The 27,548-nt window shown below is 40.0% G+C and overlaps 1 protein-coding gene across 1 annotated transcript; it reads left to right on the top strand.

Annotated features, from left to right (window-relative positions):
- Positions 1–15,991: 15,991 nt before the first annotated feature.
- Positions 15,992–17,860, top strand: LOC147901406 (uncharacterized). Its single transcript, XM_087375850.1, has 4 exons — positions 15,992–16,213; positions 16,697–17,026; positions 17,156–17,186; positions 17,279–17,860. Exons 1-4 carry the CDS (start codon positions 16,126–16,128, stop codon positions 17,493–17,495), a joined length of 666 nt encoding a protein of 221 aa, XP_087231976.1. The 5' UTR covers positions 15,992–16,125; the 3' UTR covers positions 17,496–17,860.
- Positions 17,861–27,548: the final 9,688 nt, after the last annotated feature.

Raw genomic sequence — 27,548 nt, 5'->3', positions numbered from 1 at the left:
GATTCTAAACTCAAATACTGCTCCCTTGCCCTTGTTACAGCATCATCTCTCCAAACTAAGGTGGACAGGAGACCTTGAAAGCGTTGTTGATTAAAAGTCAGATTTTCTCGACTGTTAAAACATGGCTTGAGGCACGGTTCTTTAGTAGAGGAAACTCCTCATTGACCTCCTAATGAGCTTCAAGGTATCTTTAGTAGGCCTATCTATTCTACTTTCTCACCAATCTCTGTAGTAAACCTTAGTCTCAACAATTCTAATTTGTTCTTGCTTTCTGAGCTCTCTCATTGTCAAAGATCAGGAGGGGCCCTCACTCATGCCCAAACCCAGCCCCAGTTGAACATTCGGACATTCCCATCTGGTTGCTACTAGTGATTCTCATGATCCTCCTCAAGCTGTGACCAGTGCTATACCAGAGGTTACCCCACGCCTTGCTCAGGATACTACTTCCTCGGAGGGTACTCCGATTGCTGCTCCGGATGATACGAAGATAGTAGCTTCCCACGCTGACTGGATTGTTGCCTCGGTAGATCTTCATGGTCAGGGTTACCCAGAGCAGCCCCAATCTTCATCCACGTGCCCTCCTGTTGACCGAGGGAAAGGGATTGTGCTTATGGAGTCTCCAACTTTGTCTGCAGGGGTTCTAGGGACCCCGACGACAGCTCTTCCGGCAGGAGGTCTTCCCTCGTGGGTAGGCTTGTTTCCACCACTAGGTCGGGTAAGGTGTTCCATCCGACTCCCTCCCACCGATGAGCATTGTAAATTGGAACATACAGGGCCTAGGTGGTGTGCCACATCGTCGCCTAAGGCAGCTGGTTCGTAAATCAGATTCATCCTGGTGTTAGTAGGGGCCCCATTGATATTCTCTTTATTTAGGAACACAAAACTAGATGCCAGAGATTGTGCCAAGTCAAGTTACACTTTTTGTTCACCTGCAGATGGCACCAGAGTTGGTACTTGCATTTCAGTTTCAGACTCTTTTCTCCCTTTGCTTGTTGGACACAGAGTCATCATCCCCTCTAGAGCTTAGTGGATCCTTCTTCTTATTGGAGGACATAAGGTTGGCTTCCTCAACCTTTATGCCCCCAATAACACCGGGGATCCTCTCTTGGGCCCCCATTGTAGATCCTTGGGCTATTGGAGGTAACCTCAACATGGTGGAGTTGCCTTCAGATAAGAAAGGGGGTAGAGAGAGTGGTATTTACTCCTTGGAGAGAGCAGCCTAGGATGCATTCCTTTTTCGATTCAGTGGTAGAGATGCATGGTTTGATGATGCCTTTCACACATTGAGCCACAGTCACTTCTATTTTTGTGGTCGAACAGGAGGGTGCAGATGCCTATCAATGCACGGATTGATGATTGGGCTCTGGATAGAGTTGGGTCAGTATGCATTTCCACTAGGACATCCACTTCAGATCACTTTCCTGTGGTATTTATGATCTCGGAGCCTCACGTGTGAGGACGCTCTGCTAGTCATAAGATTTTGGATGCCCTATCTGCAACGGAGGACCTCATAGAGGTGGCCTTGCAAATTTGTGCTTCTCACATGCAGGGTGGAGTGCCATTCTCTTCACATGTGGCTACAACCCTCACCAATGTTAGTGACTATTATCATTCGGTTGCTAGCACCACGAGACGTGACACTCTCAGACGTGAGATTAGTATTCACTAGTAGTTGGCAGCCCTATAGAGTGAAGCAAAAATGGCCTACAGATGCTTGGATTTAGGAGCGCCTTGCTGCAGCAAGGGCCCAGCTGCAGCTATTGCTGTGCCTTTCATGCACGCGAGTCATTCTGGACTCAGATGGGAGGTAGAGTCAATAAACACTTCTTCTCTACTCTTGACCCCAGACATAGTAGAGAGAGTGTCTCATAGCTTGTTGACTCAGATGGGGTTTTGCAGACAGATCTTGATGCCGTCATGTGCATAGCTACATATTATAATGCCTCCTTGCTTATAGAAGATAGACCAGAGATGATGCCAGATATGCTATATGGCAGTGTATTCCTACGTTGGTGAAACCAGAGATGCGGGCCTCACTCGCACCTTTCACTAACATATTTAGGACTGTGCTTCTTGCCCTTCATAAGGGCAAGTGTTCAAGCTCGGATGGCCTTGCCCCCTCCTTTATTTCTCTTTGGGATATGATTGGGGATAACATCACCTCAGCCCTGCAGGGCCTTTGGAACTTTGGTGAGATGCCAGACTCTCTTGCAGACGGTCTCCTTCATCTTATTCCAAAGGGGGGTAGCAGAAATTTAGTGTCTCAGTGGAGACCTATTACTCTTTGGGCACTTTCTACTAAATAATGGCTAAAGGAATCAGCCTGCGATTGCAACCTTTACTTCGAGATCTCATTCATGACATGCAGACGGGCTTCATGCATGGTAGAAGCATCTTTGACGATATCTTCTCATTTTGGGAGGCTTTTGAATGGGCCATGCAGAGCGGCCAGAGGCTTGCCATTCTACTCTTGGACTTTGAGAAAGCCAATGACATGGTAGATTGGGGCTTTCTAGAGGGCATCCTTCCTCGCTTTGGATTCACAGATACTTGGGCCAGAGGGGTCTCCTCCTTATATAGATATGCCCACAACTAGGTGCTTATTGGTGGAGTTAGGGGAGGGGTTTCAGATTTCTAGAAGAGTCCGTCAGGATGCTCTCTAGCTCCTTTTCTCTTTTTGTTTGTGGTAGAAGCTATGACTATCTACGTTAGATCTCAAGCTGATATTTTATGGGCTAAGACTTCCCCTCAGACGAGATGAAGAGCTTCTAGATGATAGTGAGCTGGCAGATGACATTGTTGTTTTTTGGATGCCACATCACAGATGCTGACTTCTTTTAGGACAGCCTTGGATGTATTTTGTACTGCTGCTGAGGCACATATGAATTGGCATAAATCCAATGTCTTTTGGATTGGTGACGAGGACACCCCAGATTAGGGGAATGACATTGGCTTCACTTGGATTCAGAAGGGTGTTCTAGTTAGGTATTTGGGATGCCTAGTCGGTATGGGTATCTCTCCATCACAACAATTTGCTCCGGTGCATTTTAGTCAATCAGGATTGCTGGTCTTGTGGATCATGGTTCAGACTCGGAGTGGTCCATAGACCCTCACTCTCGTCTTATTATCTTGGGTGCATGGAGATTGTGGGGCTTTATGGGGGTGTTTCCATAAAGTTTTTGTAGTTGGACCCTAGTTAGTGGGACTGGATCGGCAAAGGGCATTGAGAGAGGAGCCTCCCCTTCTTTTGTTACACTATTAGCAATGCCAAGAGATTTCAATTGAGTTGTAGAGGTTGGAGGCCATCCACAGCTCCCCATTGGGAAGGGTTTGAGATTTCTATTGACATACAAAGGAACTTTTCAAAGAGACTTTGGAAATCCCACAAGAATAAAAAAGTCACTCTTTTCTTTCAGCTTTCTATCCCATGAAGGCAACGCAATGTTAAAATCACACAATTAGTATTGAAAGACTTGAAGTGACACTTTGACTCAAGATGATAGCTCACCACTATCATGGACTTTTTATGTGTATAAAAGACTCTTGGACAGGAAGATGACTCATCTGAGAAGTTTTAGACTCTCTATGCTATGCTACCAACCAACCAGCCAGCTGTTAACATCTACAGAGTACAATCGCAAAATGCATGGTAATAAGTGATTGGATGTGATTAGGCTTCATGATGTCTCTCGCCCTTGTTAACATCCATAGAGTACAGTCGCAAAATGCATGGTAATAAGTGATTAGAGGTGATTAGGCTTCATGATGTCTCTCGCCCTTGTGGTCAAGGGAGCGGTCTTGAACACTGGGACGACTTGCTGATCCTAGAAATGAGAAATAATGACAATAATACTCTAATTGGTATAAATGGAATCACACACTAACCTTGGCTATTATCTTGTATGATCATAAAACTATATTAAGATTTTTAGTCTATTCAAACCATTTTGGTTCCACTAGCTTTATGAGTATGTTACACACACACACACACACATGCATGCACGCATGCACAAACACACACACACGTGCACGCACGCATGTTTTATAACCAAACTTTGGGAGTAGGCCTGGAATTCTAAGCCTGGAATTCATAAGCTCATTGTTTTTTTGCTTGAACGACATAGCTTATGGAATTATGGCCAATGGTACTCATATACACTTGTACCTTTAAAGTATTACCTTTGAACTTTAGAAACAAATGAAACAAAATTATCTAAAGGAAACGTTGTATCCACTTGGACACTTAAATTATTGTTCTTTGAAAGAACAAATGAAACACAACTATATGAGCAAAAAAGGTTAATAATCTAGTTTCAAGCTAAGATAATATCTTGGCAAACTAAGAAAATTCATATTTCTTGTTTAATGTTACAATATGTGTCTCATTAGATAGAAGACTCTATTGTTTCACTACTTCGTATTCTAAAATATAAATGGAACTATGGTTGTTTTCTGCATCTATAAATTTGATGGGGATAAACAAAATGATTCCTTTGTGATTCTATCTTTTCAACATGTCCAAATCATAAGAAAGTCTTATTTATATCACAATCTTATTAAAGAGGTGTTTGAAGTTTTTTCAATAGTTGATAATTCATAAGCATTGAGGGTGCATAAGTGGGAAATTTTTGTATTTGTGTATATATACATAAAAAACTAATGATTCTAATAGAGATGTGTCTATTCTTTGACTTTCAAAATATATAAAATAGACAAATTGATTTAATTGGTTTGGAGAACACTTCCATAGAGCTTGAATTTTAAGCTCTCACGTATCTCATTCTCTTTCATTTGATTTGTAACATCTTCAAGAGATCAATTTGTCTCAACATTATGCTCATACACACAATCATATTAGAAGAGAAATATTTTAATCGTTTGGTTATATTTGTTGGGATACGGTAATGGCATCCAAGAATGTGCTATGCTTTTGAAATACATATATTAGAAAGAGACATCCAATTTGAACCTCTTCATAATGTAGTAAAACTTAGCTATGCTTGTACAAAGAACACACTTGTAGCCTTCAAATAATATATTTGTTTTATCATCTTTAAAAAAATTCTTCAAGTAATGCAAGAAATTTTTCGTACAATTAGACATAGTTTTAGTCTTATCTAGATGTAAACACCTTAAGGCAATGATCATAAAGTTTTTTTATCACAATCAGAGTATTAAAAAATAATGTTATTAAATTCTTACACAAATTATTTGCCATGCCTAAAGAGAGAAATTTACTAGGAATCTGATGCTCAATAAGATGGCACATTTGTTGAGCTATAGGAAGGAGCTGATTTCTAAGTCCATCAATGAACAATATCCTATATAAAGGCTTACCAAATACCACAATAAAGATAGAAATATCTCTTTGAAGGAGGTAAATTAAAACATTGAAAAGCATAAGTAACATCATGAAGCAACCAAATGTTGCTTGGAGAAGGAAGAGATTCGATAGGGCACAATTCATGGCATATTTTGTAACATCTTCTTTTAGCATTCTTTCATATTTCTATAGAAGCATGTTATAGGTCTAGTTTGATGAGGAGTGAAAATAGATATGCATGTCACCTGTGAAGACTTTGATGAACAGTGAGTTATGCTGCATACAACCATTATACATAAGGATTGTTGGAATGCTAAAGTGAAGAAGGAAACATTTCAGTTCTTGATGGGATGCAAGAACGTTTCTAAACCAAAACATTTAAAAATTCTTGCAAGAAATTGGGCAAAGAAGATTCTAAATATGTACCTTTATCTTTTATATTTGGTGGATGACCAAGGGAGATAGCTACACATGTGAAGTAGAGGCGACATGCTTGGAGGGAATTCAACTAGCTACTTGCCTTCATTTGCAACTCACCCCTAAATGCTTTCACATGCCATGCATTCATCTCCATCTTTGCATGCTTGCCTCCATCTCCCTCTTTCCTGTTGTCTATGTATAATGCTTCTCAAGAATATGTGCCAACCAATATCTCTCCTTTGAGCATTGATGGTTCCTCTCAAGAACTTTTCCTATTAGTGAGCAACTCCACTTGCTAATCATGGATACCCTCTCAAGAATCTTCCAAGAATTTGTGGCAACTCAAAACTTTTCTTTGCTTCTTGTGGTCTCCTCCATTTTCTCCTTCATCACCATGTTGAGCTTTCTTGCTCTTTGAGCACTTCTTTTTCCTAATAAGTCGCACCAATAAGAGGGAGCATAATTGCGTACAAATTGCTATAGGCTTGTGTGGAGAAGAATCTTGTAGGAGGGGCTACTACAAGAGGAACTACTATAGGAGAAGAACTATTACACAAGAAGAGACTACTATTGTAGGAGAAGAAGCTATTGTAGGAGGAGGTGGTTCATGGAGGATCCTTCCACATGTCTCATTCTATTTCATAGGTTGTCATGTGTCATGTGCCACCTAGCTACCATGCCACATGTTATGGTTACCACATCAGCATGCCATGTGTCATGTTGTAATTGTAGACTAAGGTTATTTCAACCACTCTTACTCTCTTGACCAATAAATTGAATCTAGGTGGTCAGCACAGTCTACTTTTATTTATGTTTTCATCCTTAGGTTTCTTATAGTTAGCTCTATTCAAATTCTAGTCTAGGACTAGTTTGAGTTTGGCTGGCCTTCTCACATAACCTATTAGGCATATCTAGTTTGGCATCTTGTCTTGTATCTCTTTGAATTTTTCATGTTCACAATCTCACACCCAAATCTACTACAAACATTCTCTTTAATAGTTGCTAGGTTGATGTGCATTCTATGCATTTGATTGGTCCCACATTTGGGTACTTGGGTGGGTGTGGTCTTTATGTTTCACATCCTAATTTGTGGGACACTGGAGCTCGTAAATCCTTCAATGGGGGTCCACCCTCTAAGCTTTGATACCCCTAAAAGGACATTGAAGCTTGTAAATCCTTCAATGGGGATCTACCCTCTAAGAAAGATACCCCTAAAAGGAATCCTATGAGAGGATACAAATTTTCCTAGTGACACTTGAAAGCACCAAGTGCCTTTTGTGCTTCACCTTTGACTTTAGTAGTTATGCTCAAATTTTGTGCTAATTCATATGATATAAGTTATGTGTTGCACCATCATCAAGCAAGAAAAGTGTCGAGACCTTTTAAACGTCTCCAAAGGCAAAGCAACTACTATAGGATGAGTTGTTATAGGATAAGACACTAATGTAGGAGGAGCAAAGTGAGCACCGATAAATTGAGAGAGTGTGCACAATGGAGGGGTGTGGGACTCCTTTTATAGATGCAAGAGGAGGGGCGGCTTCAAGCATGGAAATTTGGGCCCAAATTGGCATGGAGGGTATGGAAAGGCCTCAGATAGAATGAGACTCTTTCCTCCCCTCTAAAAGGTGATGGTGGCTTTCTTGGAAAGTGGTGGATTGCATGAAGACCGACTGTATGAGTGACAATTGCCATGGTCCATATTATATGCTTTCTCATAGGCTTCCATGTGGCCTTTTCTACCTCACAGGCGACCATCTGTACAATGTCATATGTCATGGCTACCACATTAGCATGCCATGTGTCACGTGCCATAATTATTGACTTCATAGGTTTGCAAACATATAATGGGAATCTATATGGTGCCTTTCTCATATGATGGGAATACATAGGTTTGCAAACATTCCTCCCGTTGACAATAGACCCTATGTTCCCTCAAAATGTTTACAAGGTTGCTTTCCATGTATGCACAAGAGATGCACTTGGACATGTAGAGCTTCGATGTTTTGGTTTTCACTCAGTGGGCCAATCTAATGTGGCAAGGTTTACAAAGCTCAAGTCTTTTGAAGCAAAGGTATCCTTAGTGAGGAAGGAAAATATTCTACTTGTCCATGAAATTTTCCATTAAATAATTTTATGAAAAGGATATTGGAGAGAGAATTATGCTACTTGTTCATTTAAATGATTTGATAAAGAGGATATTTTGAAGTAATATTCATTGCAAGACTTATCATGTCTTTTCATGATTAAGTTAACAAGAGGATCATGGTGTTGGAATTTTATGTTTTGTTGATTTTATGGTTTAACAAGTATCATGCCATGGGATGGTATGAGTCTTATGTTCCCCCTTTGAACATATTGCCCTTAATAGAGAACGTATGTTTCAGGTGGAGCACATTGATGTTCCAGTTCATGAAGATGCACGTTGTCTTATGCCAAACAAGTAGAGCCACTATTATGACATTTGCTTGAGGGGGGAAATCACTAACTCTAGCAAAACTCGTTGTTCACATGGGAGTGGTCGAGACAATGATGAGGCTTACCCATTGCGTTCCACTAGGAGGCTAGACTTGATGGCTAAGGTTGCATCTAAGCTAAAGACATAGCATACAATCGATCAATCTTTATTTTTCATCAATGGGGTTGCCCATGTTTTCTTTGCAGCATCTAATTGATCAATCAACATTGCTTTGAAATGATGTGCATTTCTATCAAAAAAGTACCCTTCTATTAATCAACTGACATAGCATCCAATTGACCAATTCGGCATTTGATCGATCAATGCCAATGTTGGGGTTTGCTTGTAATGGACTTACATGGCCTCTTAGATGACCTCCTGCCTTGAACAACCAAGGTAGTTGGTATCAAATGAAGTGTTTACTAATGCTATGCTTTTTAAGCATGGAAGCCTTTCTAGCTACATAGTTCTCTTTCCCTCGCCATCACTTGGCCATCTTTAGTAGAGTCATCATCTAGACCTATGAAAGCACCACCATACAAAAAAATTCTAATAAAATTGGGTATAGCAAATAGAAAGGTATATCTTTTTGAGAAGGAAAAGTTCCCATCAAGTGTTTTAACCATTACAACCATGTAGTAACGTCCACCAATCATGGGAAGATTTGGATACCGACTTGGTTCTATTTAGTGGGTGGACATCCACCATTGTATGTGTGGATCACACCTTAGCCTTCACTTGATGAGGCTGAAAGTCAATTCCTAGCTCATGTGTGGGCTCTACTTTTGCGATTCTCCATGTTCTCCTGTGAGGTCGTCTCCCTTCCTCTTCATCCTTCTCTATCCATTGTGCACTCCACTTCTTGACATGGTATCAAAGCTCAAGGCTCTTCTCCCTCTCTCTTACTCTTGCCATTCAAAGCGTCTCTCTATCCTTCAGCTTGCCAGCACCCCTTGCTTCATGTTAGCGAATTGCTGAAGCTTCATGTCGCTCAGCCTAATGTTTTGGCATGTTTGCCGCTATTTTGCAATTCGTAAGGCCTTCAATAGAGCTATGGATTGTTATTTTCTTCGTGAAGAAATACATTACACGTTTTTGGTTCAAAAGGAGCTGCCCACGTACCTCTGCTACAAGTCAGATTTCAATAGCAAAGGGGCTGGCTGAAGTCTTGCTTGTACACGTATATTGGCTGCAACATTCTATCATGTTTATCTTTTTCCTGACAGGTTGTCACCAGTGTCAACAGCTCAGTTACCGATTCATGAGCACGGTTTCTCTCAAGGATGTTGCTGTCTCTTTTTTCTTCGAAACTTTTTTTTGGATGTGCATGAATCATTTTTTCCCTTGGTTGCCGTTTTTCTACCAGCGGGTTAGCTTCTGTATCAAAACATGCTATATAATGCTCTGTCTCATTTCTAGAGAAGGCTAGGTGACCTCGTGCTACATGAGAGAAGGTTGTTTACCCGGACGGTTGCAGAACTTTTCTTTTGACAGAGGCCTTGCATTTGTTGCGCTAAGCAATGCACATGAACTAGAGGAGTTCTGAGGGATCAATTCCATAATTTTTGGCGCTAGCTGGTTTATCATAAATCTCTTCAATGACTACGAGACATCTTGGATTCTCCAGTCTTGAGGCTGATAGATGCTTGGCTGTTGATTCGTCGTTTATCACGAGGAGGATGTTGCATTGTCGTTCCTCTACTTTTTGGGTCGTAGGTTGCTCCGATTTAGAGAGATCTCTTCAACTTTGGTTTTTCAAGGTTATAGGTAGCTCCCTGCATTCCTTCTGAGAGCTCTGACTATCAGAATCAAGTGACGAAGCCCGCAGATTTGCAAGGCGACACCTGCTCACATATTTCTTTCCCCTTTGGTTTTGGCTAAGGGGTGAAGGGTGGCTCATATGCTGACACGTTAAGATAATTGGAACCTTAGAAAAAGGTTTTATTCTGTGGTCTTATAGCTGGTCACATTGTTCTGCCTCTTTTTTAGCATTTCTTTAATCTCTCTCTTGGCACATATAAGAGCGGTCCCCATTGGTTTTGGCTAAGGGGTGAAGGGTGGCTCATATGCTTACACGTTACGCTAATTGGAACGTTAGAAAAAGGTTTTATTCTAAGGTCTTATAGCTGGTCATCCATCACATTGTTCTCCCTCTTTTTTAGCATGAAAAAAGATGAAGGAGTCAGCAACAAAGTGCACTATCTGGATCGTTCTTCGCCCATGAAAGTATGTCATAAACACCTCTTGGTGATAAAGAGATGAATGATATTTTGCCATATGTGAAATAATCTTGCCAATTAGACCCACAAATAACTCCCCCTTTTAATAATGCTTCGCCTTAAACCCTTAAAAGCTAACCTTAAAGTGACATGCTTTCTATTTCTCTACACTTTGTTAAAGGAGTAGACACTCCTCTTGACTTTCAAAAAGGCAAACGGTAAGACCCTCCTTCTATATGTAGAGAAATCTCATGCATAGTTGCCATATCCATCATGTGAGAAGGACCAAGGTGCAATGCATATGGATGTTGAGGAGATTAAGCATCAAAGCTTGTTACTAATAACGGCTTTCCCATTTTATCATCTGACGTTAGTGCAATACTCTACCTAACTCGTATTGAGGGGGAGCGTTGAGATGAGTACATCAGGATGATGAGAAGGGTCTTAAATCCACCTTCCCATGATTGGTGAAAGTGGATATTGGTTGGGATTTGGATAGGGACTTGGTTCTATTTAGTGGGTGAACATCCCCCATTGTATGTGTGGATCACACCTTAGCCTTCATTGGATAAAGCTGATAATCAATACCAAGCTTATGTGTGTTGACTCTACTTTTGTTGTCCTCCATCTTTCTCCTCTCTCTTCCTCTTCATGAGCTTCTCTATCTATTGTGTGCTCCATTTCTTGACATTCAGATCCATATCAAAGGCCTTGAATGTGGCGTTTGCACTATTTTGCAACATCAAGGTATGCCCAACTTTTCCATTTAATGAGTTTTGGTATTCTCAAAATTGAATAATAGCTTTGCAAATGTCTCCCTCCAAATTTGATGAGTTCCTCTTTGTGAGCTTCTCTATCTATTGTGCACTTCATTTCTTGACATTTAGATCCATATAAAAGGCCTTGCATGCGGTGTTTGCACTATTTTGCAACATCAAGGTATGCCCAACTTTTCCATTTGATGAGTTTTGGTATTCTCAAAAATTGAATGATAGCTTTGCAAATGTCTCCCTCCAAATTTGATGAGTTCTAGTATTCTCAAAATTGAATGATAGCTTTGTGAATGTCCCCCTTCAAATCTGATGTTGGTTGAGAACATATGTGGTGGAAGCATGTCCTTTCATCTTGTGAAGAAGCCCTCAAGCAATAAAAGGACTCTTAGTCTAATACTAAATAATAATGATCTTGATAAGATATATCCTCTCATGCATTTGATTGTAGTTAGGATTGAAATTGTTTATGCTTGCCCCTATTCTAACTAATAATTAGTATTAGAGCCTCCATGTCCATGCATAGCTCTATGTTCACTAGTTCTACTCACCATCGCTCTGTCCCTTAGCGCAGGTATGAGAGTAGTGACAAGGGCCATTGTCATTTTACCATGTTGTCCCTTTATATCTTTGGAACTTTTTATAAGCTTATTTGCTATTTGAACCCTCTTGGATTAAGGTCCAAATCTCTTAAATATACATAGAGCTTAGAAACACCATAACTCTCCATCAATAACCCAGATCATAGTGTCAATGAAAAGGTAAATGGATCAAGTCAATGAGCTCTTCCAATTGACCTGGATTATGCTTCTATACTCTTCTTTTGGATTCGCTCAAATTCTACATCAAATTTATCATACTCTCAGATCCTTTCGACTCCATAGATCCTCCTACTCCAGAATCTTTTGCTCCCACTTGGATCCTCTTATTCTTGGATCCTACTATCCTCGATCTTCCTTCTCCCCAAATTTGCCCAAATCTGGATGCTGACTCAAATTATATCAATGGTTTTTGACCCGGATACATTGATTCTCTTGATGTGTGGTTTGGGCATCCCAACACCTTCTACAACATTTGTTACCCAAAATTTCTCTCATGAGCTTTTACGTTGCCATGAAGAGCAGCTACCAAATGGGCTTTTGTTAACTCATGTTGATCTTATACTTTGAATAGAATTGCCATGCAATACCTCATACGACTTCTATAATCTTGTTGACCGCTTATAAATGCTTGTAGTTGGATTGTGAAAAGATTTTAAATCTTCTAAGAGCTTAGCTACAACTTGTGACACCAATTCCTAGGCTCTTATGATCTTCAATCAACCTATGGATGTTCCAAAGTTGTAGTAACCTCAAAACAAGGTCTTTGGACCTTAAATTTCTCATATAACCTCTTTAGAGTGATTCTAGGTTGCCAACAATGTTTGGGTGGTCCAAACTATTAGAGGTTTATGAATATATAGATATGTTGCTTGCCTTTGTGAAGTCCAACATAGGTGGCTCTTTTTAGCCCCTGAAACTCATTTAGACCTCATAAGGAGTATGACTACTAAGATGGAATCCCAAAGCTCTTTGTAAGTTTATATGCAGCTTGTTGCTTCTCTCTATACAACTACAACTCTGAGTCACTGCTTAGCCTCTAGAGATTGAATCTCAAAGCTCTTGTGAGTTGATACGTAGCTTGTAATTACTCTTTATATAGCCTTTATCTTAGCCTTGCTTCATGCGAATAGCCTAAATTCTCCCCAAAATAAGCTTTTCTTTGAGTCTTGTGCAACCTATGGATACCCTCGATCATCATGAGTGCTCTAAGGTTATTATAAAAGCTTTCTGAGGAACCAATTGTGAATGTTTGTGTCCTTAGATTTGAGCTCAAGAAAGCCTACAACTATTCCTCTTCCTTCTTCTAAAGTGTCTTTGACCTCCAAGTTTGGTAGCTCACTCCTTGTAAAGATAGAGCTCTACGCTCTCCTTTTTCTCCACTCTTCTACACACAGGAGACTTCTCTTGATTTTCTTTATTTTTTTTTAAGTTAGACGTAAGCTTTGATAGGGGAGGAGAGGATGGAAAGGACATGAGACCAAGAAGAACACATGATGGCATTATCAGGAAGTATTATATACAAGCAACAAAACCATTAAAGTGGCCATTCTAACATTATTATGCTGTAGAGTGCCCAAATCTAGCTAGTTTCAATAATTGATTATAATCTCCTATTTGGGAGACAAAGAGAGAATTGTACCGTGCTATTTCATTATAACAGCAAGGAGGAAGAAGAGACCCTTTTCACTAGCACTTTTGTTTATTAAGACCACTATAATGGTTTGGATTACTAGTATTTGATTACATTACATGATTCAAAGACTAAATCTATTGTTTTTTATTAATATTGCCCACAGATTTGCCCCCCCCCTCCTCTCGCCCCCCCCAAATTGCTTTATGTTGCTACAATTGCTTGCACAATGATGCAATTCTTTCAGTATTTGCACAACACTTTATAAACAAAGTTTTCTAAGGAGTACATCATAATTCACTATGTATAAAATGTTTGATTGCCTTGGAGGTATGTGTCAATTGCTTCTTTATACTAATTGGTAAGAGGAAAACACAACTTTTTGTAGATGAGAGCCTATATCCTAAAAAGTTGAGCCTTGGATTTCTTCAAAAGAGGGGATATTAAAAGTAAGGACTGTGTGCTATGATGGATGAAATACATGTTTTGAAAACGTCTTCTGCATGTGATAAAAAATACCATGCTAGGGATGATGTGCACTTTTACCTCGTAAAGTAAAAGTTGGTTTGTGGAATCCAAACTTGCTAGTCTATGTAGGCCTCTAGAGACGTATGCTTTCCACAATGTGAGTAAAGGAAGCAAATTTTAAAAAAAGAATGAAGTCTAGGCTACATTGGCTTGTGTTGGCATGCTATCATAGGAAGCGTTTAAAGTGAAAGAAGAATACGCGGACTTTTCGAGATCCTTCTCTTATTCTTATACAGCTAGTTAGGGATTTGTTTGTGCCCTGTAGTTTGTGGATGGGGATACCTTGCCTTTTTAAAAGCTTACTTATTGAGATTTGCTTCTTTTGGTGGAAGTTCATGCTTGGAGATAAAAGGAAGTAAAGCAAACTTATAACTTGTGCAAAGCACCTTGTGGGTCGTAAAAGTTGTGTATTACATCTAAGGGTTAGGGTGTGATGTAAGGTAGGTGGAAGGGAGGTGTTATCGATGGGTATAGAGAGGGAAGTCTGAAGGATGAAGTTCACATCCATAGGTAGAGGGATTGTGTCATTCTCCATAACTTAAATGCAAGTTTGTGGTGTTTTTTAGAAGCATTCCCATAGAATGTGTAGGGAATTCTTGAGCTGCTTTTGAGTTGTGTTGAAGGTGTGAAAGTTCTCGAATATAGTTGCTACCTCTACATTTGGGATTGTTCTCCATTTGCCCACCTCCAAGGTTGTTTCCACGACAGATGAATGCAAGCATTTGGGTGCTCATTTCTCCATCTATTTGGTTTACTCGTTATGGGGCGAGTGGTGGTATGGCCTCTTTGGATCCTCGGATCCTTGTGAGATCGGTTTGGCCACTGGGGTGGAGCATGGGATGATTAGGACAGCTAGCCAATCATCTGGTGCGCAGCCGTGTAGTTTTCACAACAATGAAGGTTGAACCATCCCGCCACCCCACTCCGACCGGTGCTCTTGCCCACATCACACTTGGCAGTAGTGGAAATAGGCCCCTTGTAACTAGGAAAGATGGCTTTGTACTAGTAAGACAGCGTTGGCATTGGGCAATCTGGGCTGTAGTCTTTCCGATGTGGGAATGTACAAAAAGCGATCAAAATCTACACGTTGGGCGGGGAAAAAGAGCCTTCACGTGGTGCGAGGACCCATCGTAAAATTCCAGATTTAAAACTCGGGAGAGCTGCATGCAAGGCGGCAGTGGGCAGTCGCTATATGAACCCGTGGACGGCGTGGATGAGGATAAGTGGGCAGGCCGCAGGGGGCAGCTTTTGGTGAGAGAAAAGGGAACGGAATGACATGTGTTACGTAAATGAAGGCTGCGAGCAAAATGTGAAGAAACGGTGCAGGAGAAGGGGCAGAGGCGGGGGCGGCTAAAATGGAGCCGTTGATGAGGTATCGATTGTGTATAGCAAAGTAAAAGAATCCAAAGCAGCAGTAAAAGTAGAAGGGACTCGGGGAACCGTAGATCTTAGCTTATTTTACATTATTTAGCGTTGCCTGGTCGTACCCTGTTGAACTGGGCTAATACTAGTAATTTGGTCCAAATAAGCCACAATGCTATCAACATCTGTTGACAGTCACCTCGGGCCTCCCTCCAGGCCTACTAAGTTATTGAGGTTTGTGTGACTGATAAGACCTTTTGCCTGCTGCGGTTTCCTTGTGGCACATCTCAGCAGATTCCCCCCCTTCATTTCTAGCCAGTCTCCATCCATCCATTCCTCTTTTTCTTCTTCCTCTTCCTCTAGATACACGCAGGCTCAGGGCCTCTCTAAACTCCTTTCTCTCTCTCTCTCTCTCTCTCTCTCTCTCACACACACACACACACACAGAGACGTTTTTTCTTCATTCTGGCTTAGTAACCTCACCGACCTTCCCAAGTTCCCCCCCAGACGCAACCCTTCTACTCCCCCCCACCCCCCTCATCTCTTCATTACTTGCCCTCATTTCTTCATTTGCAGCCTCCCTTCTTCAACCCACTATTCCCTTCCTCTCTCTCTCTCTCTCTCTCTCCGATCCCTCGACTTTTCACCTTCCTCCCAACCCCCTCCCCCCCCCCCCCAACACACACACCCTTGGCCTTTCTCCCCACACCCTTGACAGTTCCTGTCCGTTGCTTTCACCCCGGCCTCCCATCATACACACCCGTTCTGCCCATCTTCTTCTCGACCCTTCCCTTCTTGGCTGCTGCTGCTCCTCCTATGATGGTGGCTTCCAAGGGTAGATATCGGGGCGCTCACTACGCTTTGCATATCCTGGGTTTTGTGTTCCTCTTCCTTTTAGATGGAGGTACGTTCTCATCTCTGCAAAGGGCTCTCTTCCCCTGTTTCGCTCCCTCTCTACTCCCCTCGATCCTGTTCATCCTCTGCTTCCCCTTTCCCACTTCCTCCTCTTGTAAATTTTACTTCAAACTGGAACAGCTTCTTTCTATGGGATCCTTCATTCGTCCGTATGCAATAATTAGCCAAAAATTGAAGCAAAACGAAACAAAATCTTAGCAAGGCATGACCTTTGGGTCAACACCTTCATTGAGATTGTTCCCTGTACCGGTGGAAAGAGCTACTAGTAACTCAAGGTCCACTGTAAGCGTTCTGGCAGAGCTCATTGCCATAAGGAAGACGATCGCCTCCCTGCTACAAGTCGGAGCCTCTGTATTCTCTGTTATTTAAATGCGAGCACGTTTTTGCTTTTGTGCTGCCACCGCTGGCCTTCTGTTTATCTCGCTTGCGGGTCGAGAACGCTGACTGGCAAGTGCGAATCCCGGCAATACAGGGGCTGCCAGAATGTTGCGATTGACGCTGGAACCGTCCATGGAGATTGCCGAGGTCATACATCGACGGCTACAGTCGGCCCTTTATTGCGTAGCGTTACCAACTGCAGATCCGACTAAGCTGCAAACGGCCTTAAATTGGGCTTGTGGTTCAGGAACTGGCCTAGGAAATGTAGATTGTACACAAATTAATCAGGGCGGTACGTGTTACCAGCCAAACACCCTGATTAATCATGCAGATTACGCGTTTAACGCCTATTACGTCAGCCAGAACGGGGCATCAAATTCCTGTGATTTCGGGGGCCTTGCAACCACGACATCGACAAACCCAAGTATTGTTACACTCCCTTTTCTCGGGTCCCTTCTTGCAAGCTGGTACTCTAAATGGATGATTGTTTATCGAAGTTATGGTAGTCTCAAAAGTTTGGAGTCTTAAATCTCAATCTGCATGTTTGCTGCAGGCAATGGCTCTTGCATCTTCCAGGCATTAGGGTAAGTTATTATGGCCTCTTATATTCTGTCGAATCTGTAACGTGGTTTGTTCTGGAATCTGAAATCTAAATGTGTTGTTGTATTTGTCTCAGTTCTAGTACTACTACGCCCACCAGCCCTTCTCCTCCAACAAATACGACCCTTTCACCACCGAGCAGTCTGAACAGTACGTCGTCTCTCAGCCCCCAAACCGCCACTGGCACTACCTCCTCTAGTGGTGCCATGCGCCAGCTTCCTCCCGTCGACCTGCACTGGATTCACATTGTTTGCGCCCTGATGGTGATGTTTCTAATGAGTCCAAGACTGTAAAAAGTATATTTTCAATCACGGTTGCTCACGTACGTCAAATCTCGTCATTCTGATGAGAGCGGGGGCATCTGCGTCGACAAGGTTGCCTTCTGTTCCCTAATTTTTTTTGTGCGCTCCTTTGGATCTTTAATGAACTTGAGGAGAGGATGTCCATTTTGTAGCGTCACAGCATTCCGCAGGTTATTTATGTACGAAGTTCGAACAGATCCTTGATGGTGCATGTGCATAGACACGTTGTAGAAGCGTAGATGATATCATCATGTTATGAATGAAGAAGAGGACTGCAGTATTGCTTCCGTTTGATAGAAAGCATCCAGTGCTAATTCTCTATGTACTCTTGCATGATAAGTTGTTCTCAAGCTCTCTCACTTTGTGTGAACTGTTCATAAACTGTGTTTTAGTATGAACGCTCGTTTGCTGTTCACTGCATTTGCAGCCATTTCATGACTGTCCTGCAGAAATCTCTTTAACAGAATCCTTCCAAAGTCATGTTTACCTGTGTTCCTCGGTCGTGAGTTGTCCTTTCCTTTTTCTTTCCAGTCATCTACTAAACTTATGTTGAAAGTGAAGGGCTATCCTTTCCATCAAATTTTCTAAATTTGTAGGATTGGATAGATTCTAGTAGTACAAAGGTATTTTATGTTGAAAGTGAATGTGGATGGGAAGAAATAGACCACCTTTACAATGGGGAAAAAACTAGCTTATCCCATTCTAGAGCTAAGGAGGTGATTGCCATGATTAAGCATTTCAGCCATTGACAATGGAGAAATGAAATGGTGGGCGGTCAACGCTTTACACATTGCATGCTCGACTACAATGAGTGGATTGTAGTTGGCTGCCAAGTCAAGCCCAAAGTTTGCCCGTCCAATGGGCAACCAGGTTGGTTGGATTGGCACCCACTAAACCAGCCACTCATGCTTTTCCATCCTTCTTGCTCATTTATGGATTCTTATCACCTTCAGGCGGGTAGTGTATACTGTATGTAAAGGCCTGCTCACTGCCCATGAGAACCTGCCCATCCCAAATTTTTAAGTGCTCCAACAATGGGCACTTATTGGGCACTTTTTGGTGGTCTATAAAGGCCTTCTTTATAGCATCTAGGATGGGAACATGCTAATCTTATTTATTTCGATCCTAAACCCTCCTTTATGCTATATAAGGTCCTTATATAGGCACATCTTTTGAATTTTGGAAATGAGACCATGATTGAGTTAAAGGCCTCTTATTTATGCAATTCACATTTACATATTTGAAATTTTCCCATCTAAAAAACTCTTATCCAAAAAGTCTTAATTTCTTGTATAGATAATATCGTTGTTTGTGGCCTATTTAATACTTCTAAACTAATTTTTGTTCTAACCTCACAACTTGGATTTATCAAAGGAAGTACCCACTTGTATTTCATGCAATTCACATTTACATATTTGAAATTTTCCCATCTAAAAAACTCTTATCCAAAAAGTCTTAATTTCTTGTATAGATAATATCGTTGTTTGTGGCCTATTTAATACTTCTAAACTAATTTTTGTTCTAACCTCACAACTTGGATTTATCAAAGGAAGTACCCACTTGTATTTCTATCCATAAGTAACTTGATCCGTCTACGATGGGTTAGAGACTCGCACCGCAAGGTTTTAAGGAGGGATCTTTAAAATTCTTTAATTTAAAGAATTGAAATTCCAAGTTTCAACACTCTCTAGAAGGGGTGAAATTATTACTATATATCTATGTGTATATATATATATATACATATGTTTAAATAAATAAAAATATAAATCTTTATTTATGCCCTCTCTCTATCTCTAATCCAAATTTGCTCTCTTTGTCTCTCTGTCTCTCTCTCTCTTCTTCCCCATAAGTTTAGTAAAACTTGCGTGGGTCTTGGTGGTTGAGGCTCTGGTTTGTGTCATTGTGTGTGTTGTGTTCGATCCTTTGCGATCGACTTCGGATGAGTCAGAATTGGCTCCTTGGGATTGTTTCTACGAAGTAAAAAACTCTCTCTCTCTCTCCTCTACTTCTCTTTCTTCCCCTCTCTCCCTTCCTCTCTCCCCTCCTCTCTCTCCCCCCTCTCTCTCTCTCTCTACTTCTTTTTTACTCCCCCTCTCTCTCTAGAAGGGGTGAAATTATTACTATATATCTATGTGTATATATATAGATACATATGTTTAAATAAATGAAAATATAAATCTTTATTTATGTCCTCTCTCTATCTCTAATCCAAATTTGCTCTCTCTCTCTCCCCCCTTCCCCATAAGTTTAGTAAAACCTGCGTGGGTCTTGGTGGTTGAGGCTCTGGTTTGTGTCGTTGTGTGTGTTGTGTTCGATCCTTTGTGATCGACTTCGGATGAGTCAGAATTGGCTCCTTGGGATTGTTCTTACGAAGTAAAAAACTCTCTCTCTCTCTCTCTCTCTCTCTCTCTCTCTCTCTCTCTCTCTCTCTCTCTCTCTACTTCTCTCTTTCTTTCTCACCTCCCCTTCTCTCTCTCTGTCTCTCTACTTCTCTCTTTCTCTCTCCTTCTCTCTCTCTCTCTCTCTCTACATATATTTATACATATATATTCATATTCATATTTATACTATATATATATATAATATATTCAAAAGATATCCACACCACAAAGTTATGGCAGGTGCCTGCTTCCATGTGGCCTGTTTTGCGCCTTTGTTGCTCTGCTTAGTTTTTCCCCGCGCGCGGCTCTCCTTTCTCTCCATTTCCGAACTTCCTCCTCCCCTTCCCGAACCTTGTGCAAATCTCTGTCCTCTCCTTTCCAAACCTCCACTGCGCTCCACGTGGATCTCTTTCTAGTATAGAAGAAGGACTCCCCTTTGAGGGGCACGTAGAGTAACCTTTGAAGAGCACATGGATTCTTCAAAATAAGTAAGTATAGATGAACCAATATTGTTTCAATATAGAGAAGCTACTTTTTTTTCAAACAGCCTCATTTATGTATTCCCCTCTTTTTGCAAACAATAAGAATTCTTAAAGAAAGTCATCATTCATTATTAGTTTGATGTACAAAGTGATAAATTCCAACAATAGGCTTGCTATTTTTTATACCATTGTTATTACGAAACAATATGTACATTAGATTGTTTATGCAAACATTGGTAGGTGGTTAGTCCATGTCCAACAAGTGTCAAGGTATTCCCCTCTTTTTTGCAAACAATAAGAATTCTTAAAGAAAGTCATCATTCATTACTAGTTTGATGTACAAAGTGATAAATTCCAACAATAGGCTTGCTATTTTTTATACCATTGTTATTACGAAACAATATTTACATTAGATTGTTTATGCAAACATTGGTAGGTGGTTAGTCCATGTCCAACAAGTGTCAAGGTATATTTTATTTGACTGTTTTTTTTAAATTATGAGTTGTATATTGTAGTTGGTTGATGGAATAATCTCATATTTGCCATTTAATTTTCTCATCTTTTTTAATTGGTGTCTTCTCTTCAAAATGTCCAACAAGTGTCAAGGTATATTTTATTTGACTTTTTTTTTTAAATTGTGAGTTGTATATTGTAGTTGGTTGATGGAATAATCTCATATTTGCCATTCAATTTTCTCTCATCTTTTTTAATCGGTGGATTCTCTTGAAAATCAAAGCGCAGTACAGTTTCTTTTGGGCTTGTGTTTATAAATCGTATTTCTCCAGTGCTTTTATGAAAAGGCAATAATAACACAATGCAAGATGCTAGTAGCACACATAAGAAAGTGCCGCTCATTTTTTTGGAGATGTTCTTAGATGAAGCATTTGACCATATGCATAGGTTCATTGTGTCGTTTGAAAATTGTGTTCCCCAATTCAGATACATATGGTACATAGTTCGTTGACGTCATGGTTGTTTCGAATGGCGATTGTGTAATTAAATGACACATGATGCATCACTTTCTTGCAAGTTAGAATGTCTTTTTTGGTCAACTCTTTGGGATTGTTGTTTATTAAGTCTTTATTGCATTGTTTCTATTGACATATTTTGAGGCATTTGTCATATTTGTGTCCAACGATGTCATGGTGACTTTTTCAACTTTGGAATATAGTGAGGTAGCGAGAGGTAGCGTTGCAACATATGTGCTAATATTGATGGAATTTAATGAGTTGTGCTATTGTGTTGTTCATTTAACTATGCATGAAGTATAGTATGAGGTTGTGGTCCCATACTAGCACGTCATTGAAATTAATTACTATGTCTATCAACATATTTTGGGGCATTGTCAATCCATATCAACCCATATCATTTTGACTTCTTTAACTTTGGAATTCAATTATAGAAATGACCCAATGCATGCCCTAATAATGTTGGACCATTCTTTAATGTGTTAAGCATGCTTTCTCATTTTTCACTCTAGTAGCACGATATATCATGTCTTGTTCATCACATGTTATAGTGTGTTTACACATTTTAAATCTCTTTGGGATTCTTGTGTCTACTAACCCTTTAGTGCACATTAATGAAGTTAATTATGATTATGATTTCTATCTAAATATTTGGGGCATTATCAATCCATATCGAGCCATGATTATATTGAAATTTTCAACTTCTAGATTTTTAGTAAGAAAGAAATAACCCAACACATGCCCTAATAATGGTGGATCTTTCATTGAAGAGCTAAGCAAGCTTTGTAATTTGTGAATAGATTAGCAAGCACATATTGATGGATGATATCTTAAGTTTTGTGTGAGTTGGACTTTGTTGATAAAACTTATCCTAGTTTTGTAAGGATGGATCTCGTTTCTTGAGATGTTCCATCAAAGAGTACCAAATATGTACAACACATGAAGAGTAATGAAGAATGTAGGTGGCACTGTTCACTTCATCACATCTAGCTCAAGGTGTTCTTTAAAATCAAGTGATGTTCTCAAATGTTCAAAGTTCTAATATCCATTTAAAGTGATTTCAATATATTTTCTATGCTTGTATTTGAGGATATCTCTTTCAAATACAAGGCTCTATTTTGTACTGCACATTTCCTTAAGTGAGTCCATATCAGATTATATCTCTTGATGATGAACAAGAACTTTATGCACTTGGACAATAAGTTAAGTATACAGAGAACAAAGATATGGCTCCTATATATTAGTTCCCAGATAACTATAAGTTCTTATTGTTTGTACATCTTTGTTTTCCAATAAACAACATTGGGAAGTTTAATTCTTTACCATTCTTACCTTGGAAAAGACCAAGAGGGAATGGCTTTTACAAGGAATGATATATATTCATTATGGACCCATTCCACTATTTGTTTTGTATTAGTGATATTGTGTATCAAACTATCACTATTGATTTGCATCACCGCCAGTTCCTTTGGCACTTTCATTTGTATTGTTTGAGGTTACGCTTAGTAATTTAAAGTGGATTAGTCCTCTCACCCTTCATAATCTTATTTATAAAATGCTATTTCAATGAGCTCTAGTTGTGGAATGGACTTTCCATATCATAAGTTGATTTTGTATTATAATTTCTTTTTGAATCCAATGATCATGTTTTCATTAGTAATGAATTACGGCAAGATGTAATACATCTTTTTGGTTCCTACTACAACATTTAATATGAAGCCGCTTATTCCATCATATTGGAGGATACATCCAATGATCATGTTTTCATTAGTAAGGAATTACGACAAGATGTAATACATCTTATTGGTTCCTACTACAACATTTAATATGAAGCCGCTTATTCCATCATATTGGAGGATACATCTTTCACACACAATATTCCATTTTGTACTACACATTTCCTTAAGCAAACCCATTAAGATTACATTACTTGATGAACAAGAACTTTTATGCACTTGGAAAATGAGTTAAGTATACAGAGAACAAAGATATGGCTTCTATGCATTAATTTTCATTTGACTATTGATAACTCAAGTTCTTGCTATTTATACATCTTAGTTTTCTAATAAACAACATTAGGAAGTTTAATTCTTTATTGTTCTTATCTTGGAAAAGACTATGAGGTGGATACCTTTCAAGGAGCTATATGTATCATTATGGTTTCATATTCCACTAGTTGTTTTGTAATGGTGATATTGTCTATTCAACTATCACTATTTCTTTGGCACTTTCATTTGCATTGTCTAATTGATATTCCTCATTTATGCGTAGTTATTTGAATTCGGTTATTCACTCCTCCTTAATACTCACTTTGTTTTCTTTATATAATGCTATTTCTATGAGCCTAGCTATGGAATGCAATGTCATGTAAATGGATTTGTATTAGAATTTCTTTTTGTATCCAATAAGCATGTTTTCATTAGCGAGGAATTCCGATAAAATGTGCTACATTTATTGGTTCCTGCTAGAATATTTGTGATGCCTTTTATTCCCTCTCGGCTAATATTATAAGCAAATCTAGGAGGCCATGATGCCACCATAGTACACGAATGAAAGAAGATGGTCTCTACTACATTTTGGATAACCTTGGTACAATTGGTGTGATCAAAAGGCCACTTGTACATGTGAGGTCGGTAGATGGCGCCTTGCACATGTGAAGTGACCAAATAGATATTTGTACATGGGAGGTGACTAGATGGCCTCTGATACAACATGTGAATTGACCAAGTGACCCCTTGTAAATATAAGTTGGGTAGATGACTTTGGGTTCCTTTAGGTTTACCAAATAGCCCCATGGAATAACAATATTGATGAGATTTGTGCTTATAGAGGTGACAACGACAAGGTTGTTAGCATCCAAGATGACTTGGCAATAGAGGCTACTTGCTCCACTCCAATCCATTAACTCAAAATTGCCAATTCCAATGTAGCATCTAAAGCTAGGAGGAGGGTGCACATGGAGGAGGTGGTGCATATGGAAAAGTTATGATGCCACCAAAGAGCCAAAGTATCAATAAAGGATGACAATACAATGCTCAAGGGTGCTCAATGCATCCTAAGGTCATTAAGGAATTAAGAGATGGAGAATGAAATGGATTGGAGATGAGATATGGGAAGAATTAATGAGAAAGAAAGAAAGAAAGAAAGAAAAAAAATTCTATTATAGTTTGTCAAAGACTGAAAGGTCTATGAGACCAAAAAAACCTAGAAATAGTAGGAAAAACTAAAGAGTGGATCCACTAAAGCTGGCATCCATTTCCAAAACCTACCTATGTACATCAGTTATTGGTTGAGAGTCTTTAGGGTTTACATTTGAACCCCTTGATGAGAGCCTTGCCTTCATGGTCGACAGCCCAATCGCCCTCCTTTCTAGCTTCCTTCACCTTCTGTAACGTGGTGGCATTTTTTTGCAATTACTAGGAGGTGAGCTCCTCAACTACCCATAGGCTTGTGTGTTTAGAGAAGTTGCAACTTATATTCTTTAGTTAGGAACATAATGATAACATGATTCTGTGGTGTCATTTGTATTGCTTCAACTGCTCTATATCCCATGTCAACCTTTGGTGTGGCTTTCTTTATTTATTCAAAATCTCTCTCAAAATTAGAACCCTTGCACCTCCATTCTGGAAAGCCCCCAAATGCAAATAGTCTATGCTAAAATCTCTCATCCTTTTTTCTCCGTGACTGCTAGGTCTACATGTTTCTCTAGATCTGTTTTGACCACCTTAGAGATCAAATGATTGATAACATTCAGAGGACAATCACTTAGATGTTTGCTATATAGATTTGCTAGTGCACTCAGAGTTGAGCTGCTTGTTCACCTAGGTTTCCAATGTGGCCATGTGCTTTTACATTTTTGTTATCTAATGTTTGAGATGTTGTGGATTGGGCATCCATTACATTATGTCAATGGGCGGATTCCACAAGCTCCCTTCGTCGCCAAGTCCTTTAGTTGTTGTCATCTCCCTTTATCCTTTGGTGAGGAGCTCCATTTGCCTACTTCATCCTTTGGCTTGTGACACCCTCTTGGTCGAAGTTGAATCCTTGAGACATCAGATTCAAGGTTTAAAATTGGGCCTTGAAATAGCTATGATCCACTTAGGGATAGAGATTCAGCTCAAGAAGGTTACACATTGGGTGCTAAACCAGTGCACCAACCGATTAGAAGTGGAGGTCTCCTTCCTGATGTAGTGGGTCCTGAAGGTAAACATAGATCTTGTCATGCCTTTGGTGTGCCATCGCAATGATGTGGATTACTTCCCTTTCAAACCCCCTCCAAATTACTTCCCTTCCAAAACCCCTCCAAATTCACAAAAATCCATGATAATTGCACAAGCTTCCACTCATAGGAGGGACTTGGTTGCCACCCCTTCCTCCCCATGAGTTGGACCATGGTGAGTTGGAACTTTCACAATTGGGCACATCAGTAGGATGAAATAGCTTATTCTTCACTAGGAGCTACAAAGTGATCTTTGGTTAGTAGTTCTATCAAATTCATCTATCTTAATTCAGGAGCACATGCTCTCATCCTTGGACATCAGACGATGGTGCCGTCGCCTTCTAGAGCATGGGTTGGAGATTTGGACACCAATGATGAGGAGGAGTGGGGTATTATGCATCTCAATTTCCTAATCCTTGGCTACATCTATTTTGACTAGGGGGGTCTCATTGGAGAACAAGCAATATGGATTGGCATGAGGATGGGGAGTCTAAGATTGGGACCTTGAATGCTTACACACCTAACTATATATAGTTTAGACCAACTTTTTACAATTGGCTCACTGAGTTTCTCCCAAATGTAGAATCGTGGATTTTTGGAGGAGATTTCAACAATCTAGAGTTTGAGGAGAATAAGCCCCTTTAGAGCATAGTACTTGGGACCAGTTCATCTTTGCTCTGAGTGGCAGAGATCCATGCCAAAAGGCAGAGTTCTCCAGACTCTTTGGCAGCCTCTACTACTCTTTTAGGCAGATGTGACATAATGGCTTACTCGAGAGTCTTGACAGATTCTATGTTGGGGACTTGAAAATGCATAGGTATCTGAGCGAAGATGACAATGTCAAATCATTCCATAATTGTGCTTCATCTAGAGTAGCCTATCGATTGTGAGCTCCCATTGAGCTCCCCTAAAATGGGATGCAGATTTGGTATCACTAGCCAAATATGTCTCCTTATAATGGATGGTCCAGCTAGAGAACAACAATGATTCAAAGGAGTGGTGAGGAGCTACAGTCATAAGGCACTACGAGAGGCATCACAAAGTTCACAACAGGGAGAGACTGACTTGGCTTCCATAGATAGAGTCAAAGAGTAGGACTTGACCTCGTAGTGGCTTGCAAATAGGTATAAGAGCGCATGCCTTGATCTCCAAGCCCTAGAGATCCACATAACAAAGTTCTCTTACCACTCCTCAAAGGTGCAATCGGCCCAGCAAGAAGATAGGACGATTAGGTGATTTCATTGTCTATTGTACAATGTTAGCAACGTGTGTGCACACTTTTGTCTATATTATCACTTGTTTATAAGAATTATCTCATCTTTGCACATACTTGCCATCATGCCTCATGCATTTCTATAAAGAAACCTTTTGTATGCTTATATAACACTACTCATAGACTTGCACCAAAGCATCTTTTGTCTCTTTGCAAGATAAGCACATATAATAAGGGACAATGCAGGAGTCATGAAAAGAAGCAAGTACATGAAGAAAGTCTCCTTGTGCAAATAGCCTAAAGCCAATGGTAATACCTCAAGTAGGGTACAAAGCCCCACCTCACACATTTCTAGCAATCATATTGGGGTGCGCAAAAGTTTAAGATGGACGTAACATCTTTAGGTCTTTGTGGTCAAGAGAGACAAAAGTTATGCCAAACAATTTTGATGACTATGAAGGAGCAAATTGAGTGAGAGAACTTGAGGACATTGGAGAAGAGGTTCACCAAAAGAACAAATGAGGTGCAAGAAGCAATACATGAGAGGAAGATTGAGAAGATCTCTAGTGGAGCAACATGCAGACCAATCTGAGTAGTGTCCAAAGCCACCAATTTCAATGAGGCTTTGTTGTACTTGGAGCAATAAGAGAAATAGTGGTTGGACCAAAGCTATGAATAAAAGGGATAAGAAGAGGTTCAAAACAAACAAAAGCCACGAAGGAAGAAGCATCATCTAAAGCTCACAAAGAACACACTTACCTCTTTAGCGGTTAAGCCTTCT

The sequence above is a fragment of the Dipteris shenzhenensis genome, chromosome 6 (assembly GCF_047967505.1).
Source record: "Dipteris shenzhenensis isolate YYH24624 ecotype China chromosome 6, Dip_SZ_1.0, whole genome shotgun sequence".
Lineage (NCBI taxonomy): Eukaryota > Viridiplantae > Streptophyta > Polypodiopsida > Gleicheniales > Dipteridaceae > Dipteris > Dipteris shenzhenensis.
This window is presented reverse-complemented; position numbering and strand designations above follow the sequence as displayed.

Bases quoted from the DNA above. Each gene is read 5' to 3' on its own strand.
- LOC147901406 (XM_087375850.1), top strand. From the start codon at position 16,126: ATGATGGTGGCTTCCAAGGGTAGATATCGGGGCGCTCACTACGCTTTG. The intron at 16,214-16,696 runs GTACGTTCTCAT...CCGGCAATACAG, and splicing joins CCTCTTCCTTTTAGATGGAG to GGGCTGCCAGAATGTTGCGA. The intron at 17,027-17,155 runs GTATTGTTACAC...TGTTTGCTGCAG, and splicing joins CACGACATCGACAAACCCAA to GCAATGGCTCTTGCATCTTC.